The 20,409-nt window shown below is 44.5% G+C and overlaps 1 protein-coding gene across 5 annotated transcripts in view; it reads right to left on the bottom strand.

Moving 5' to 3' along the window:
• Window positions 1–20,409, bottom strand: part of DLC1 (DLC1 Rho GTPase activating protein) — a 264,415-nt gene that overhangs the window by 111,713 nt on the left and 132,293 nt on the right. The window contains exon 1 of one of the 5 annotated variants that reach the window (XM_028745181.2): window positions 19,543–19,903. The exons of the other annotated variants lie outside the window; for them this stretch is intronic. Within the exon in view, the coding sequence (XP_028601014.2) occupies window positions 19,543–19,660 (118 nt within the window). The 5' untranslated portion in view covers window positions 19,661–19,903. Of the gene's footprint in view, window positions 1–19,542; window positions 19,904–20,409 lie in introns of those variants that run through there. 5 annotated transcript variants of the gene reach the window in all.

Raw genomic sequence — 20,409 nt, forward strand, 5'->3', positions numbered from 1 at the left:
TTCGATCTTCCCGACTGTTAGCAAACATGGTTGACAGAATGTTAAGAATGGCAAGATTGTTTGGGGCTGGGTGCCTGTTCGAATGAGATTTGCAACCAGTTTGGAATGAGATTTGAAACCAGTTTTTAAAAGGAGCAAAATACCGAAGAATTATTTTCCAGATGCATGTACTGCATATTAAAATTAAGTTAGACACCAACAATCATATGACCCCCTCAAACTGCTTTCTTTCTCCCAATTGGCTCAGTGATTGATGCTTTATTTGCTCCTTTTAAGCAATTATGTCCTATGCTGCTGCTGCTGTGTTATTTACATTCCTTCCTGCACAACCTCAAGATGATAAAATCCATGTTTGCAGCAGCTGTTGCCAAACCAGAATTCCCTGACATGAACGAAACGCCAAGCTGCACACAAATGAAATGAGATTGAATGGACTCTTGCTACAGGTATGGCCAGACTACCTGTCAAAATCTGCCAAAGTGAAGGCCACAGTGTTAGTGGTGGTCAGTTTTATGTAAGGCAGCCCAAGAAAATCGTGACCATCCCACAGTGAAATCCGACAAGCACTTTTGCCACTAATGATCCCCCCATTTATTTATTTATTTTACACCAGAGGTGGGTAGAAAGCACATTCAGTGAACCATGGACCAATTTCAATGCTTGCTGCTATTGGCACAATGTATGCCTATCGATCCGGCATGACCTTTTCAGCAAGACTGCATACTTAGGATCACTTTACCTTAACCTAAAAGAGATCTTCAGTGCCACTTTTGCTTCGTAAATTTAAAACCCATTGATGGACCTGGGGGATTCTAGAAGAAAAAGGAGACCACACAAGACAGAAACACAATCACCTCTGCTTTACATCCTAAGAGTCAGGGAAGCAGGGAGTGCAAAACAACATTTTATCAGAAAGTTGCTCAATAGACTGCTTCATGTTCTATGTCAGAACGGCCCCCAGCAACTGCATAGGGTGGTAAAACACATGAAGCAGAGACTAAGTACTGGAAAGCAAATAAGTTCATAAAAGCAAATGTCTAATTTTTGTTCTACTATCACACTGCATGTATAACTATTAGAGTACCTGATATGCAGAGAAAACTATTACTGTGTTCCCCCCTCTTTTCTTTTTTATGTATCATTCCCTCCAGGAGTAATTTGAAAGCTGATGTCCTACTAAGCCTTATGCAACTGTTCTCACATTTTGTACCTTAAGAAAATCTGCTTTCCTTCCAGAGTTGGCAGACATTCACTGCAACTACAAACATCCTATTTGTGTGTGTGCCAAGAATACTGCTCGAAGCCTGTTTCTTTAATAAACCAATTTATCTTTTCAAATTACTTATCCCTTTCTTCCACAAAGCATGTATAATAATAAAAACCCACTATATACACACGTCAATCCAAGTAAGAGAGAGAAAATATGTTAGTAATTTACACTCCTGCAGTATAAATTAGAATAAGAGTGCAACTCAGAGTCAGTCAATGGGAATTTTGCCAAACTCTTTAATTTTGGGTGCCGACTGCACCCTAAAGCTGCAGATTGTGGCAGAATTAAGCAAATGGATGAAAAAAAATGAATGTTTCAGCCAGGCCTTGCTTTTGTAAGAGCAAATCCTTTGATTGACTTAAGTAGAGGTTAGCTAGCTTGATCAGCGATTGCATGCAATCAAACAAAAACATCTTCCTTATGTAACAGAAAACAGAAAACATCATATCCTTGGCTCAATATGTACTGACATATTCAGTCCAGCTGCTAATAGGCTAGCAGGATCCTAGCTCTTTAGGAGGCTAAGACATTTGGAGCTTCAGTTTGTAAAACTTTGGATAATTGGGTTTTAAAGTTCCAGGGCAAGAACAGTAATAAACGAGACGCAAAAGCACATTCCGAGCTGCTTCTCAGATTGTTTGAAAGGGACAGAGGAAAGTGATGGAAGCACACCTAGCCTAATGTTTAGTGCAAGTAACACTTGTTTCTTGGATGAAAGGCATTTATATCTGCAGGGCTTTTGATCCATCCCATGGATAGTTCAGTATCTTGTAGTTCTGTTGCAGAACTGCAAGATGTTCTGCTCTGAGAGCCTATCGCAGGTGAGCATCTAAAGGCAGAACTAAACATTAGAACAGATACAGGGGCTGCCACTAAAAGCAGCGGCTTTGCATCCTGCCCTTTTCCTTTCCCTGGCAATGTTTTATGATGTAAAGCACAGGGTATGACATCATTACCTTGTTGCAGCATGATGACATCACACCACACATTAGCATCCTTAGACGTTGAGAGCAGCGGTGAACAGGGGACTGTGTATGTGGTTGTGCTTGTGTGTCAGAGGCATATGTTTGTGTGAATATGATGTGTAAAGTGAAAAGAGTGTGCTTTAGCCACACTAGGTTTGGGGTATGTGTCTTTCTATCACTTCCCTAGAGAGAATGCTGTCCTTGGAAAAGAGGGGAAGACCCCCCCACCCTGTTTTAAGCAGCAGTAAATTTTTGAAGTGTATCCAAGTGCACGCAGAACTTCTGATTACAAAAAAAGGTCAAAATTCACACAGCTCTCTCAACTACTCTCCCCCTGCCTCCAATGGCTCAAAATTTATACAGGATAGAATGAAAGGAGGGTTCCACTCCTCCCTCAGTCCCTCTCGCTATATGTTTCTCCCAGTTTCCCATGTTTCATTGTCCCTGACTGCCTTCTCCAGCCTTTTATTTCCTCCTGGCACCTACCCACCAAAAGTACTCGGTCCATTTCCATCATGCTTGGCCTTCAAAACATGACATAAATGATGCATTGTGTTGGAAATGGACCAACTGGCTAGTATGCAAGCAAAATTATTGGGGGGGAAACCAGCTTCAGTAGATTGATTTCAGTGAGTCTACTTCAAGTGCAACCTAGTTGAATGTTACCCGTTGTTTGTTTACATGTTACATTATATAACATGCTTACAATCTGTACTTTGACTGGGGTGCTGGAAGAAAACAAAAAAGGGAGGGGGTGGTAAGGAACCAATGGAAACAAGCTGTTACTGTCATGATCCACAAGGACACCTACCACTAGGTTCCTGGTTCCCAGGCAAGCAGGAGGGCAGGGTGGCGTGGGAGTCAGCACCTTGGAGAGAGTTCAAGGTGAAGGCTCAACGTAGTGCTGCTGAAGCTGAGTCCAAACACCCAAGTGATCTCGCCAAGGTCCTGGGATAATTGCCTGGGGTTTATAGCTGGGCTAGGTAGTCATTTACTGGTGGCCCCACCCCTTGAGTGCTACCTCATAGCCAGTGGAAAGGCTGGTGACTTCTGCAGCTGCTGGCTCCTTGGGGATAATGGGGCTTCCAGCTGCGCAGATAACTCTTCCGGGCTCTCTTGATCCCCTAAGGAGTCTAAAAATGCAAGAAGGGCCTTTACACTTGCCAGAAGCTCGGCTCTGCCCTCGCCGGTCCTGGAAGGAGCCTTAAAAAAAGTCCCATATGCTCAGAGACTTTGCGCCTGTTCAGTGGGGGAGATAGGAAGCCCAGAACACTTATTCTTTAGATGTCCCTTTTATGAAGAGGCACGTAGTAAGACCATTGTTCCCCTACTGGTGAGGCTTGCTGACCTCCCGGAAAAGCAAAAATTTGACCTTTTTCTGTTAGGCAAAGATCAGAAGACGACCCGGATGGTTGCCAGATTCTGTGTACAGATCTGTAGGTGCAGACCATCTCCCAACTCAAACTAGTTTGTTAAGAAAATCCCCAAACTCGGTTCCATGGGTGACTCTGGGTCAGCTCCCTGCGGTAGTTTATTGTTGTACATTGTTTTTAAATTTATTGTTGTACATTGTTTTCATTGTTTGTTTTCCTTCTGTGACAGTACCCCTGAGTGTGTTTTATAAGCTGGTCTCCGACCGTAATAAATTATCTATCTATCTATCCCCTGAGCAGTCTGTGGCTCAGCCATTGGAGTCTAGCAGTCCCTGGGCTCTGGTATTCCTGGAAATGCAGAAGGGATGGACCAGGGAGTAGATGCATCTTCCTCAGAGCTGCAGTTCCTTGAGGTTGTTGCCTCCAAAGTCTGGGGCCTAGATTGGAGCCATGACATTTACATGTACAGTGGTACCTCGGGTTACAGACGCTTCAGATTACGGACTCTGCTAACCCAGAAATAGTACCTTGGGTTAAGAACTTTGCTTCAGGATGAGAACAGAAATCGTGTGGTGGCGGCGTGGCGGCAGCAGCGGGAGGCCCCATTAGCTATAGTGATGCTTCAGGTTAAGAACAGTTTCAGGTTAAGAACGGACCTCCAGAATGAATTAAGTTCTTAATGTGAGATACCACTGTGCTTAGGCCTTATTTCTTTGGGGAATGGCAACCGAAGGGTCCAGGCAAATCGGTCATGGTTTTGAGCTGAGATTTGAAGGAAAGTAGGAATGGTGCACCGCTCTAGGTGCTTTAGGAGAGAATTCCAGATGTAAGATGCAGTAAGGGAGAGGAGGAAAGCAAACATTCTTCATTTGGAGCTGAGATCATAAATTGCTCTTGAAAAGCATCTCATAATTCTTTGTAAGAATGAATATCCTCCTCGCATAAGGGTAGCAAGCTGTGTAACAATGGTTAGAATGCCATGTATTCATACTCTCGTATTTCCTATGCTTCCTGTTGTCTGGGTAGCTTGATGTACAGTGTTCAATTGTGCACAGAATTAGCCAAATATACAGCTTCTTTTAAAAAATGGAAACTCGCAATCCAGAAAGAAAATTCTCCTTATCTTAGAACTGACCTTCCCACAGGCTGCATATCCTGTAGCAGAACTGAAAATGTGCATGATAACAGGGAAGTCCAGCTACTTTTGGGCTGGTGCCAAACACTAATTTCATTTCCCACTCCCTTCCAATAACACTCATGTGCAAAAGAAGTTGGACGCGGCAAACAAAACATTGAAACGGTGCTGCTTAGAAGTTAATCAAAACATCAATAAGTCATAACATCTGGAAGGCATCATGCAACTAGTGACGTCAGGAGGTTGTCAGATGTTTGCTGTTTTGTAGTGGTTTGTAATATTTGTTGAACAAGGGCTTTTACTAAGTTGATGTGTGAAGCATTTTAACACTTTCTCTTCAAGAAAGACTGGGAGATTAAACCAAAAAAAGAGACTGACTTGGTTGGTGATGATATATTTTATATTGGCAAACACGTGTTCCCAAAGTCATGTTTGGCAAGAAAAAACAAACGTAGGAATATAGAGTGAAGAATGGCAGATGAAGGTGATAGACTATATGGGCCTGGCAGAGATGACGTGCAGAATTCGAAACCAGGGAAGAGAAACAGCGGAAGAAGATTGGAAAAAATTTAAGGACTATTTAAAGAAATATTGCAAAATCAATGACTGTTAAAATGACGTTGGATTTGAAAACATGTGGTTATTAGCGGTAATGGTAAAGTTAAAGAGAAAAAGTAAGATTAAAATTAAGTTAAAACTAAGGGAAGGATTTGCTGAACAATTAATTAGAAATTGGAATACAGAAAGGGGAGGTGTGAGGAAGTCGGGAAAGTAAGATACAAGAAATAAGGGTTGAAATTATACGTGTTTTTATGTTTTGTTTTGTTTACTGTATAGTTTTGTTTGTTTTGTTGTGATAAAAAACTTTTGAAACGCTTAATAAAAATTTATATATATATATATAAAAAAGGAATATAGAGTGAAGGTTTAGAGGGGGACTCAGCAGCGGGGAGGAAGGGATGCTTCATGTACTGTATCTGCTGCTTCTTCCCTACATTCCACCTTCTAATTCCACAGAAATTCACAATTCCACAGAAATACAGAAGGCTAATGATGCCCCCCACCCCACATGACCTCCTTCCAAAGGAAGTCAAACCTGGGTAAGTGTTGTGTCCCTGGAATTACTCTCAGACTTACTCTTAGGTACATCATCATCATCATCATCGTAATAATAATATATTATTTATACCCCACCCATTTGGCTAGGTTTCCCCAGCCACTCTGGGCGGCTCTCAACAGATCAAAAACAGAATAAAACAGCAAATATTAAAAACATCCCTAAACAGGGCTGCCTTCAGATGTCTTCTAAAAGTCAGATAGTTGTTTATTTCCTTGACATTTGACAGGAGGGCGTTCCACAGGGCGGGCACCACCATCGAGAAGGCCCTCTGCCTGGTTCCCTGTAACCTCACTTCTTGCAGTGAGGGAACTGCCAGAAGGCCCTCGGAGCTGGACCTCAGTGTCCGGGCAAAACAATGGAGGTGGAGACGCTCCTTCAGGTATACTGGGCCGAGGTATTGGTACCAGACAGCTCGGCAGAAGCTTTATGAGAAAAGTGGGTGTTGAGAAAAAATTCGAAGGAATGCTCAGCAGATCCTCAACAAACTCATTAAAAAATGTATGAGCATGGTTGGACATCTCTTCTAAGGCTTGGAACCTTAAAACTGGCTGTTCTGCACTGTTTTCAAGATATTTAAAAAAGTTGTTATATAATTGTGTCTAATTGTTGTCTCTTTTATTATAAGCTGTCTTGGGCATTTTTTTGGATATATGCATTCCATAAGTAAACATGCTGCTTATTTCTTGTAGTAGAATGGTGATGTCCTTCTCTTCTAAGCAATTGTTCATGCTTAAATCTATTAGCTAACTTTGTTATTCAAACACATAGCACATCCCCAGCACTGGCAAGGTTCCACGTTTTACTCTTTGTAAAACTACGATTTGCCAATTGAAACGTCTTCTAGTGTTCCGGCAACACTGTGTACCTAAAGCCTAACAGGTTATCTTCTCTCCCATCAGGAATGCTCCTTCTTAAACTGAACCGTTGAACAAACTGATTTTCGCAAAGGGGTGGCCTCCAACATCCCTTCAAACATTACCATCTGTAACCCTGCATAAAATGTAGCATTTGCAGTCTGCAGTCATATAAGGGGTGGCTGGCTAAGGCCAGAGGCACCATGAATGTGTATTCTTCCTTTAACAAATGTATACATGGGCATGACATTCTTGTTAAGAATGCTTGTTATGAATTCTCTACCTGCCATTAGGTTCCCCAAGCAGAAAAATTACATTGGGAGTGGACTTAAAGCGTAAATGTGCAGAAATATAGATTACGTCTGCAAAAACTGTGGTCCCTCATGCCCAACACAACCCCTTAAATATATATTGTGGCCTCCTAAGTGCTCAAAACACAAACTCTGCTCCAAAAACAGGACACTTCTCAAGCGGGTCATCATACCTGGCTGGAAGGCTGTGTTTTACTTGGTAGGTGTAAAGTTGCACAGGCCAGATATACATTCCCAGAAGAGGGACAACTGGGCACTGCCCCAGGGCAAATGCTATGCCATTACCGACACTGCCAGAATAAACTTTTCAAATCAGGGTGTGATTAATGTGTTGTGTATACCTGATGTCATTCGCCAATGAAATTAATTAGCATGGTTGACTATGGACAGTGGCGCATTCTGGCTCTTGTGGGTTTCCTGCATAAATAAATTTGACGACATGTGTTAAATATGGTATTATAATAACTGTGTTTCCTGCCTCCCAATGCAAACATAGTTTCAAAGGGGTCATTTGTTCCTTCTATCCAGAATTCTAGGAAGTAATGAACAGTACAATTCTGTGAATACCTACTCAGAGATAAGTGTCCACAGAATTGCATGCAAGACTAAGTTCATATATGGTTCATGATGGATGGGCAGAATCTTATACAGGTTTTGGAAGTAAATCTCGTTACATTCTATAGGACTTAAAATTAGTAGGTATAGGATTGCAACTTTTTCTTGCACTGGCTTCTTGACACAACATAATGGATTGTTTTCTTGTATTCTTGAAATAGAAAGCTTTGCTTTTGGACAACTATAGCTTATAGTGGCCTGGTTTGCCACATTACAATAAACCACAGCTTAAAAACACACTACGGTTTAATGTAGGGGTCACCAACCTTTGTGGGTCCATGGGCAAACTGGCCAACCAGGGAAGTGTGTGACCACCACACACACACCACAAGCAAATACACATTACATCCTGTTTTCTTGGCTAGAAAAGAATGCTTCTTTCAAACCTAATTTCCCTGTGGGTGTCACAAAAGGCTGCTGAATGTGCCTGTGCACATTTCTGGTTTAATGTGAAGCCTGCTGGTGACCACTGCTCAAAGGTGTCCATGGAACTAATGGGAGTTGGATCCACTTAGATCAAGGGTGGCTAATCTGTGGCCCACCAGATATTGTGGAACTCCAACACCCGTCAGTCCCAGCCAGAATGGCCAATGGTCAAAGATGGTCAAATTTTATGGAAACTGTAGTTTAGCCACCACCAAAGAGCTCCACAAAATTGTGGTAGATCATCTGCTCAACTTGCAGAAGGCTGAATCTCTAGGTAAGACTCGGGGAAACCCCTGGAGAGCTGTGCCCAGTCAGTGTCAAAAATGCAGAGCAAGATGGTTGGCTGGTCTGACTTAGGCAGCTCCCTGTGTTTTCATTGCTCCCCCACTACTGCTGCTGCCTTCCATGGTTGGAAGAAGACAGATTCCAGCTTGTTGCATTGTCCAAACCTGGGGCTGTAGTCATAGGCGCCGACTCCATGGGGCTTGAGGGGGCCCGAGCCCCCTCAAAAATTCGTTTGGGGGGGCTCCGCCCCCCCAATAATCTCCGGCGCCCCTCCAGCAGAGCGCCATCGCCGCCCCTCCCCCAGCCCAAAATGCACAGGGAGGGGCGGGCTGCATGCAGGGGCGCGGACTTATAAAAAATATTGGGGGGGGGCCCCGGGAAAGCTCATGAATAATAAATAAGCTCATGAATATGCAAATAAAGTGGCACCGCCTCCTCGTGAGCGAATAGGGGAGAGCGTGCTGCGCCTATTAATCAGCTCCAAAGGAAATTGGGTGGAGCTTTTGCTCGGGAGGGAGGGCAGGAGGCATGCAGCCCGCCCCTCCCTGTGCATTTTGGGCTGGGAGAGGGGCGGTGATGGCGCTCTGCTGGAGGGGCGCCGGAGATTATTGGGGGGGCGGAGCCCCCCCAAACGAATTTTTGAGGGGGCTCGGGCCCCCTCAAGCCCCATGGAGTCGGCGCCTATGGCTGCATGCCTCCTGCCCTCCCTCCCGAGCAAAAGCTCCACCCAATTTCCTTTGGAGCTGATTAATAGGCGCAGCACGCTCTCCCCTATTCGCTCACGAGGAGGCGGCGCCACTTTATTTGCATATTCATGAGCTTATTTATTATTCATGAGCTTTCCCGGGCCCCCCCAATATTTTTTATAAGTCCGCGTCCCTGGCTGTAGTTTGCTTGTTTCCAAACAAACCATGAGTGGCAACCAAGATTTGTCCTTGGCTTACGGCTCATGGTTTGGTTGGGGGAAACAAACTACAGTGGTACCTTGTGTTAAGAACTGAATTCGTTCTGGAGGTCTGTTCTTAACCTGAAACTGTTCTTAACCTGATGTACCACTTTAGCTAATGGGGCCTCCTGCTGCTGCTGCCGCCGCCACGCGATTTCTGTTCTCATCCTGAAGCAAAGTTCTTAACCTGAGGTACTATTTCTGGGTTAGTGGAGTCTGTAACCTGAAGCGTCTGTAGCCTGAAGCATCTGTAACCCGAGGTGCCACTGTACTGGTGTGGCTCTGCTTTGTTTTGCTTGTGGTGCAACTGCAAGAAGAGTAAGGGAGGAGTGCCATGAAAACTTTTAAGTGTCACATACCAGCTTGCTACCCGTTTGCATTAAACCATTGTTTGCTTTAAAACTATGGTTTAGTGTGATGTGTGAATTGGGTCATTGTGTTACATTTCTTACATTACAAGTGTTTAAAAAAAATTTACAGAAAATGACCAATATCTGTCCATCTAACCATTCTCCTTTCAGCCAACCTTTAGCCATTTATGCTGGATTAATAGTGTCCGTGATAAAGCAACAGCACTGCTGGTTGCATGGTGCTGTAGCTGCTAGTAGAAACGTCACATATCAGCCTTCAATTTAGAAGGGCAAGGGTTCTGAAAAAGAAAACATTCCAAGAGCCGAAGATAAACAGCATGAGACTCGCACCGCAACCTCTGCAAGAGAAAAATGTGAAGGAGTGTTGGAAAGCTCTGAAGAGTGACAGAGGGAATCTGACAAGTTTTTATTTCGAGTTGGTTCTGAAGATTCTCATTAAAGCTTGAGATCAGCCTCCTTGATAGGCAGGCTCCCCACTCCTCCTACCCGCTGCCCTGTATGAAGGCACTGCCCAGGCCTCACCAAGCTTTTCATGCCCCCTCCAAGCACATTGGCCTCCTCTATGAGATTTCAATCTCCAGTCAAACTAGCCTCTTCTTCACTCACAGCAGCTACACCTCTATAATGGGCAAATGTTCTTGAAAATATCTGATGGTTATTATACAGGTGAGAAGATGTTTGGACCTAGAAACAGCTTGATTCTCTAACTCAGGTGTGGGGAACCTGTGGTTCTCCAGATGTTGCTGCACTCCAATTATCTCTGACCATTGTCCATGTTGGCTGGGGCTGTTGGGAATCCTCAGGAAGGTCTTCTCACCCCTACTCTAGCTGCAGATTGGGTAGCAATGGCCAGTTCAGCATCTCTCTCTCTCCCTCTGTGTATGTTTGTGTGTGCTTGAAAGCTGGAGACGCCTGCAAAAATATCAGTTGCATCTGCTCTTAGTGACATACATGTATAAATGCCATATATGCTGTTGGTGTACATTACTACTACTCATTTTAAAATATGGTTTCAGCTGAAAGAACATGGATACAGACTCTTCTCCTCTCATCCGTTCTGTATTATCACTGTGTCACCATGACATCTTTGCTTGTGATAAGATGCTGGCACAGTTATTGCTGGATGTTTTCTTGTTATCATGCAACACACTTTAGCCTAAACACATATTTCTTACAGCATGAAAGTATTCTCCGTAGTTTTGTGGTGAATCCTGCCTTAGCACTCTTCTCAAAACAGTCGCAAGGTAATAAGAGCTTTCGATTTCTGTGTTGGCAGCTGCCTAGAAAAAGCTCTTACATGAATACTAACTACAACCACTATTTAGAAGTTTTCTATACTTCTATACATAGTGTCACACCAAGCACTAATACAAAAGTCAACTTGAGCGTATAGCATGACTTGCATTTACAATCCGTAATCATAAGTCTTTTACCATTACAGTGGTGCCTCGCAAGACGAAATTAATCCGTTCCATGAGTCTCTTCGTCTTGCGAAGCACGGCTACTAGCGGCTTAGCGGGTATTAACGGCTTAGCGGCTTAGCAGCTTTAAGAAAAAGGAAAAAAACTCGCAAGAACTCGCAAGAAGCAAGCCCATAGGGAAATTCGTCTTGTGGAATGACTCAAAAAACGAAAAACCCTTTCGTCTTGCGAGTTTTTCGTCTTGTGAGGCATTCGTCTTGCGGGGCACCACTGTATCAAATATTTTGCTAATCTTTTACAGCCTTTATTGTTTGCAGCCACAAGAGGCAGCGATGGCCACCAACCTGGATGGCTTTAAAAGAGGGTTATACAAATTCATAAAGGATAAAGCTATCAATAGCTACTAACCCTGATGGTGAAGTTCTGCCTCCAGGGTCTGAGCTGGTATGCTTCTGAGTACCAGTTGCTAGAACCAGAGTGTCCTTGCAGTTAGGTGCTGCTCGCATGCTTCCTATAGGCATCTGGTTGGACACCATGGGAACAGGCCGCTGGACTAGACGTGCTACTGGTCTGATCCAGCAGGCTCTTCTTACATTCTGTGTTCTTCTTATTGTTAAGAGCACTTAGTTCAAGGAGAAACAACCTGTTTACCACAACTGGCATACTGGGAATGTGTCAGCTGAAGGTTGCTTTGCACCTGGTGTTGCAATCGTGCTTGCCACAGCTACTCAAGTCTTTGCAAAAATAAACAGATAAGAGCGAGGTAGAGATATGAATCTCCATAACAAACACCGGACATGCATCAGTGCATCAGAGTCAATCATGGTTCATTGACACGCGCACTTCTTGCATATCCCCAAATATTTGGAGATGTTCGTTTCTCTTTCACAGATGTAGCTGCACCAAACAAGATGGCTGTTAAGTGGCTGTGTACAGTTTTGTACAGGGGAGTGTTGCTGTGGGAGGAGGTACTTAATCCTTTCATTTGCATCATTTTCCTGATCTAAATCACCCTCCTCCCAAAGCTGCTTTGGTGCCTGTATGCTTTTTCCTGGGTGACAATTAGCAGCTTCAAGCAGGCATGGCCAAACTTGGCCCTCTAGCTGTTTTGGGACTACAACTCCCATCATCCCTAGCTAACAGGACCAGTGGTCAGGGATGATGGGAATTGTAGTCCCAAAACAGCTGGAGGGCCAAGTTTGGCCATGCCCGGCTTCATGGAACGCAAAGGGGGGACGACGATATTTAGATTGGGAAAATGGTGTTTATGAAGAGCTAATGACCTCGTCCTCCAATGCTATTCCCCAGCTCTGCTTCCTCAGTGTCTGCTTTAAGTCCCGCCCCCCTCAATATCTCAGATCTCCCAGCATTTTGTTTACTTTGGACTTGAGTGTGCAGGCTCCTAAGAACTTCTTGCCTGCAATGTATTTTTTGGAATAAACTTGCAAACTTGGAAAGTGATGTGGGGAACAGCCATGATAATTTAAAGGATTATACCTAGAAGTGCTTCATTTGAATGAAGCAAAGGGTATGTGTCTTTCTCTACCCTTACTGAAAGATGCACACAAGTTGTGTTTTGGTTTTTTTTTTTTAAAAAGAGTGATCTTCTGGATCAAATGTGAGTTGTAGTCAAAAGGAAGATTCTGAACAAAGACAATGTTTTCTTGGCCTCCCTCCACAGCAAATGGTTTATAACTCCCAGGTCGAGCCAGTGTGAGATAGTAGCAGTCAGCGTCTTAGCCTTAGAATAGGAAAACCTGGATTCCAGTTGCTACTCATCCATGAATCGTCTCCTAGCCTAGCTTCCCAATGTGCAGATAAAACTAGAAATCCTACACACAGTGTTCTGAGCATCTTGGAGGAAAGGTAGAATAGAAATGAAATAGGATGTAGATTAAACAAATACTGTATTTTTCGCTCTATAAGACACACCAGACCACAAGATGCACCTAGTTTTTGGAGGAGGAAAAGAAGAAAAAAATATTCTGAATCTCAGAAGCCAGAACAGCAAGAGGGATCGCTGCGCAGTGAAAGCAGCAATCCCTCTTGCTGTTCTGGCTTCTGGGATAGCTGCGCAGCCGGCATTCGCTCCATAAGACGCATACACATTTCCCCCTACTTTTTAGGAGGGAAAAAGTGAGTCTTATAGAGCAAAAAATACGGTAAATATATTTGGATATATTTCAAGCATCATTTACACGCTAGAATGAGGATCAAGGGTGCCCCACTGGAAAATGACATATGACTATTCAGCTAAAGCAATCCAGGCATACTATTGTACCTGTCAACCTTAGATCATTGTCTGACTCTGGAAAATAAACGCTCACTACTTTTTTACAGCCTTCCAACAGCTAATCTCTAAGCGGTTTTTTTTTTTTTAAGGAAAAAGAAAAACCTGTGACTGATCGTAAATGTCTGCCATCAAGAATATAAACATGTCCATCCTTATCAGTGTATTTTAAGAGGCATTGGAAGGCGGGGGGCGCTTGAGTTTCATTCCTGGCTTCTAGGAATGCAACAGTCTCAAGTAATATAATTAGCAGTCGTCCTTGCCTCTGATAGTTCTCAGCCTTAGAGGGGAAAAACGAAGGAAAGAAGAAATATATAGACACCGATGGTTGTTTTCTTTTGATAAAACCTCCCATGTTTTATAAGTATGTCACACCAGGTTCAAAGGCACAGATTACATGTGCAATTGCATATCTTCCTCTGTGTGAAGTGCAGAGTGGAAAGCAAGGAGCCAGGCTTGCTAGGAGAAGTGGTAAACGGGTGTTTTCAGAGGCTGGGCAGATATTCCCGGAAACTGTTGACATCAACAGCTAGTTAAAGTGAGCTGTGAACAGAACAGCTTTTACCCAGGGGTGGAATTCCAACTCAAGAGGATGGTAGGCCCCTACCTCTGACACATGGCGACCAAGACATTCTGTCCAATTCCGGCTGTTCGTGACCTATCATTCAATATTTAGCAGGCAGGCCAAGACCCTTGAGGTCCCTTCCAATTCTACAACTCTTTGATAGGACATAAACTCTGAGGTTTTTCCAGAGCCTGCTGTGCTCTATTTATTGGGGATGTCTAAATAATATTTTGGACAAAACAACTGAAACTGAGTTTTCTAAATATTTCGATAACCGAAAACAAGTCAAAGGTTATATTTACTAATGCCCCAAGATAATACCTAAGAATGGTGGGTCTGTCTTTTAAGATAAGTAGGAAGGCCAGACTCTCCCCCTTGGGCTATCCATTCACTCTACCTCTGGCTTAAATCAAGCATTTCATAGAATGCTGCCTAGTCAGGTGGGATGAAACACCAACACTGAATAAAAGGCCACCTAATCATGACAGTTGGGATGCGGGTGGCGCTGTGGGTTAAACCACAGAGCCTAGGACTTGCCGATCAGAAGGTTGGCGGTTCGAATCCCTGCGACGGGGTGAGCTCCCGTTGCTCGGTCCCTGCTCCTGCCAACCTAGCAGTTTGAAAGCACGTCAAAGTGCAAGTAGATAAATAGGTACCGTTCCAGTGGGAAGGCAAACGGCATTTCCGTGCGCTGCTCTGGTTTGCCAGAAGCAGCTTAGTCATGCTGGTCACATGACCCAGAAGCTGTACGCCAGCTCCATCGGCCAATAAAGCGAGATGAGCGCCGCAACCCCAGGGTTGGCCACGACTGGACCTAATGGTCAGGGGTCCCTTTACCTTTTTAATATTGACAGTTTAATAAAAGCAGAGACATCACCTTGCCAACAAAGGTCCGTATAGTTAAAGCTATGGTGTTCCCAGTAATGATGTATGGAAGTGAGAGCTGGACCATAAAGAAGGCTGATCGCCGAAGAATTGATGCTTTTGAATTATGGTGCTGGAGGAGACTCTTGAGAGTCCCATGGACTGCAAGAAGATCAAACCTATCCATTCTTAAGGAAATCAGCCCTGAGTGCTCACTGGAAGGACAGACCGTGAAGCTGAGGCTCCAATACTTTGGCCACCTCATGAGTAGGGAAGACTCCCTGGAAAAGACCCTGCTGTTGGGAAAGATTGAGGACACAAGGAGAAGGGGACGACAGAGGACGAGATGGTTGGACAGTGTTCTCGAAGCTACAAACATGAGTCTGATCAAACTGTGGGAGGCAGTGGAAGACAGGAGTGCCTGGCATGCTCTGGTCCATGGGGTCACGAAGAGTCGGACACGACTAAACGACTAAACAACAACAACAAACATTTTCTGTGCTTCATCTTTGATTCTGCCAACTTAACGGCAAGATCAAATTGTGCTTCGTGAATGTATAAATGCCTATTACGGATGATGACTCAGGTCCTTGAGTTTTTCAATTTCATTCTTGGGATGGCAGTGGAACCTGGATAGAGAGGTGGTTGATTGCTATCTGTCTTCAGGGGCAGGGGACAGGAGTGATGAAATGTAGGAAAAGTTGGAAGGAATCCCTCTTGTTTGGCTAGAATGTGTCCCTGAACTGTGGTATCTCCTCGCCGTCCCCACCAAAACTTATTGATTCTGCCTTGCTGAAATGTCACATTGATGAGGCTGAACGCTGTTTGTTTGTTGGGGGGTGGGAGTGATTGAAGTGCAGGAAAAGTGTGGTGGGTGAATGACAGGGTGGCTGCAGGAAGATTTGGAAAGCAGCTACCTTAGGAAACCATGGGTGATAGAGACGAGAGCTCAGAAAAGGGTAAGTCAAGGAGAAAGCAGGGTTGCGACAACATGACGTGAAGGTCAAAAGCAGGCAGGCAGGCAAGACGAGATGAGGAGTGGGGGGCTGGATGCTGTGTGTTAAGGGCAGTGCCTTTCAGCCTTGACTTCCCCAATGTCGGCGGACTACAACTCCCATCAGCCCCATCTAGGAATGATGGCACTTGTTGTCCAACAGCATCTGAGATTGGGACCCAAGGTTGAAGAAGCCTGGGTTTGGGAGCCAAGGCGTCACATGGTTACTGGGTTTCTGAGGTGGGGATTCTTGTCTGTTTCCCCACTGTCACTGCATTATTGTGATTCGGGCACATTAAAATGGAGCGGTGATGACGAGGGCTGAAAAAAATGTAGCAGGTTCTGTTGGTCACCAGCTCTCAAAAGCCAATGGGATGAGTATATTGAGTTACTTTAAATGCCACTTTTTTCAGAGTAATTTGCATATATATGTAAATATATGTATACACACCACCATTTGGGGAGGGGAGAACTAATCCTCCTCAAAAAGCCTGAGCTCACTAGCTAGTATCCCACGAATATACAGTGTCTTCTTGATCCATCATAATAATAAGCATTTTACTGCTCTGTTGGTTAGAGTATGCCAAGGTTGCAGTTCAATCCCCAAGTGGGACAGCTGCATATTCCTGGGTTGGACTAGATGATCCTTAGGGTCCCTTCCAACTCTAGAATTCTATGATTCTATGACTTGGAGTTCACTGTACTTTGATCCTGTAGAAATCAACGAGGCTTCAGCCACGACAACCAACTTTTCACATTGATTTCAATGATATCCAAGTTCAGCTATCTTAGCCTCCTCCTCATAACATGAGATCTTCTTTCCCAGTCTTACAGCAGTTCCACCCCCACTTTCACAGGTCCATTGGAAACTGTCACAATCTCACATGGCACTTCAAAAGGGAGTGAGAGCAAAAAAATTAAATAAGGATCTGGTCCTCAGTTGGCGAAAAAATTGGAAGAGTGAAAGCATTAGCACACAACTGCCGACCCTAATTTTAGAAATGGAGTTATAAGACACACACTTAGAAGGAACGTTGAAAATCATTAAGATTCAAAAGCTCGTCTCGTCCTTGTTGTGAGATTAAAAGACCTGTTTTACATTTCAAACTACATCAGATTTATGTTAATGTAATTGCCAAGTCCTCCCCACCTGTGATTTATAGCTTGCCTCTTTTTTAGAGCTCCCCCACCCAATTCAATTGTTCTAGCTCAGTCAACAGATCATGAGACTCTTAACCTCAGGGTTGTGGATCTGAGCCCCACATTGGGCAAAGGATTCAAGCATCGCAGGGGGTTGTACTAGAGGACCCTAGTGATGCCATCTGCAGATCTATGATTCTATGATTTCTACAGCTGATGGTAGGAATGGTTTTCAAACTAACTTTAAGCCTATAGGGCAGATATGGCAACACATGAGCTTTAAGTAGCTTTGACCTAGTAGGAAGGTTCTTTATGCGCCTGCCAAGGACTATGTCTTCAATGGATTTAAGCTTTTCTTGCAACTTATTTTCGCAATCCAGCTCTGTGGATCTCTATCGTAGAGGCTGACATTCAAAACATGTTCAGGTTGCAATCCTATCTACATCTACCATCAACTGGTTCAACAGGCAGCAGCCAGGTTGGTGGCTGGGATTCTGTTTAGAATTCATATACTCTTGTTTTGAAATAGCTTCACTGGTTGCCACTTTTTTTCTGGGCCCAATTCAAGGTGCTCAGCGTCTGAAGCCCTAAATGGCCTAGACACCTGAAGGCAGCCCTGTTTAGGGAAGCTTTTAATGTTTGATGTATTACGGTATTTTAATATTTTGTTTTATAGTGTTTTCGAGGTTACCAGCATGAGTTTGACCAAACTGCGGGAGGTAGTGGAGGACAGAGGTGCCTAGCGTGCTCTGGTCCATGGGGTCACGAAGAGTTGGACACGACTAAACGACTAAACAACAACAACAACATCAATATTTTGTTGGAAGCTACCCAGAGTGGCTGGGGAAGCCCAGCCAGATGGGGGGGGGGTATAAATAATAAATTATTATTATTATTATTATTATTATTATTATTAGGGCGAGCTGCCCACAGGGGCAGGGTGAGCCACTGCTGTGTGTCCCAGGGGAGCACCGCAGCGAGCATCCCAGGGGCACGGCGTCCGCGGCAAGGGTCCCAGAGGGGTGGGACGGTAACGTCACCCCCCCTCAGGGATGACACCTGGGGTGGACCACACACACCGCACCCCCTTCCTTCGCCAGTGTCTCTTGGTACTACCACTGACCTTAGAAGTTTGTGGCGATTGTGGCCTGGGAAAGGGCATTCTTTGTGGCAGCTCCTAGATTATGGAATTCCATCCCCACAGAGCTGAGTTGGGCGCCTTCGTTATATAGTTTCTAACATACGTTGAAGAAACACCTTTGACACCTGAGATAGGTGTTTTCAGGACTCGCCCTATTCCCGAGACTGTAATTTGTTTTAAACTGTTTTTAATATGGAATTTTAAATGGCTGCAACCTGTTCTAGGTTCTGTAACCTGCAGAAGGGTGGGGGATATATAATAATTATACCACCTATCGAGTAAAGTCCACTGAACTCAGGCTGAACACTTCTAAGCAAACATGTGATTTAAAAGTAAGTTTAGAACAGGGGTGAGGAACCAGCATATCATGATTTGAGTTTCGGGGAGAAAACTATTTCAATTACATTAAAATTGTATAATCCTAGCAAAATATTATTGGGGGTGGGCAGCTGAATCCACTCTCATCACCAGGCATAAAGCACTGCTATCAGATCATTTGTTCCATTTAACTTGCATTTGTTTGGCTGAAGATGAGCGGCTGAAATGCACCCTATAACATTCACCATGCACTCCCTCCCGAATCAGGTGTCTTGCTTTGTTTTTCCTCTGTGACGCAGCCTGAGAGCAAACTGCCTCCTCTCCAGGATAAGCGAAGCCCGGTATAATCGCAAACAAAGTGTTCTTATCACCATCCTCATTTTCTAGATGCGCTAGTTGACCCACTTTGCTCAGGATCATAAACGACATCTTCACCCACCATGTGTGGGACCACACCCACCTTCTTCAGATTTTTTCAAATGTTGTGGCAACTTTTAAAAAACCGAAATGAGCAGCAGTACAGCTTGCAAGTTAATTTCAGAAAGGTTAAGAAATAAAGAAATAAAACAAATCTTCTTAAGGGCACACAACAAACCGGCCTCGCCATCTTAAGTACTGCAAACCAAATTAAGGTGGTCAAGGTATTTGACTCTGTTTCTATTCCTAGTCCTTGACACTGTCCTGGACGGCAAGTGCTTGGACCACGCAGTAGGGACAGCCCCGCCAGAGAAAATGCCAGCAATTTTTCACCACCTTGCCAAAATACTAACACCTCCCCTTGGGTGAGGAAACAGCCCCTAAGGCAATCCCCAAAGCATGCCAAGGGAGCGGCCCAGGAGCCGGACTTCCCTGAAGGATAAAAATGCTTCACCTCACATTGCTGTGAAAGAAGCAGAGGGCATAAGCTTTGAAAACGGCTTGTTCTTTTTAACAGAAGAAAGAAGAAAATCACTATTGCAATCTTGTGCTGATGCAAAAATAATCAATAAGGCTCAGGGGGGAAAAGGGATGTGGAAATATATAATTTTGTTTGACTGAGAGTGATGTTCTCTCCTACAGTCAAGAGCACCTCCTTTCAATCTTTAGGGACACATCCCCCTGGGTGATTAAAATAGTTTCCAGTCACCCCCCCCCTCACCTGCCAGACGTCGGTCTCTTGTGGTCTTCCAAATAGCGTCCAAGGCTCTGGTCGTGGAATTTCTGATATGATCACTGAACGATCTCCTCAGAGGAGCTCTCACTGGGTGGTGATCCATAATGCGGAGAAGAAAATGTCACGTCCACAACAGAAAAAGATACATCACCATATTTCCAGTCGGGCCTCAGGAGAAAGGGACAGTCTCTGCTTAGCTATTTCCTGGATATTCTTTCTGCAAGGTGGGTCCATTGCTTAGGAAAGGTTTACCACCAGTCGTTCTCTCCTCCCCCCCCCCCCTTTCAAGATTCAGGCATTGCAGTTCCCCTCGCTGCAGACACAGGGAAGCGCAGAGACTGCAGCAGGCAACCTACTGGCAAGCTGCCAGAGTCAGGGCTGCTGCTGCCGCTCCTGCCCGCCACATCTGGAAAGGCTTACCAATGAGCTAATGAGATGATACTCTCATTTAGATCTGGAGCTTTAGCAGGGGGAATAGCCAGAGGTCTCAGGATTCCTGGCTGAGGGAAACAAAACATGCTGGGCTGGTCGCTTTCTCACACAAGCCCCGTTCTGAAAGGCCTTTCTGCAAAAGCTGACAGTTCAGGTGATCTTTCATTTCCAAGGGGAGGTGGGCACTAAAAGAGAACGAGATAGGAAGCGCCGGCCTTTTCCTGATTACAGCCTGTTTGTTTTGCTTCTCCTGGTCTCCCCCCACCTCCCTCTCTCCTTTCTTTCCACATGATTTGAAACGCCTCTCACAGTCTTCCAGGCTTGGGTCCTCTTTTCTGAAGCCTCAGACTGCCTGGCAGTGCTGAGGGCCCCTGCCCAGATGTCCTTTCCGTGGCACCTTCCTGATCTTTGCTCGCAGTG

This window comes from Podarcis muralis, chromosome 9 (assembly GCF_964188315.1).
Source record: "Podarcis muralis chromosome 9, rPodMur119.hap1.1, whole genome shotgun sequence".
In the NCBI taxonomy this organism is placed as follows: Eukaryota; Metazoa; Chordata; class Lepidosauria; order Squamata; family Lacertidae; genus Podarcis; species Podarcis muralis.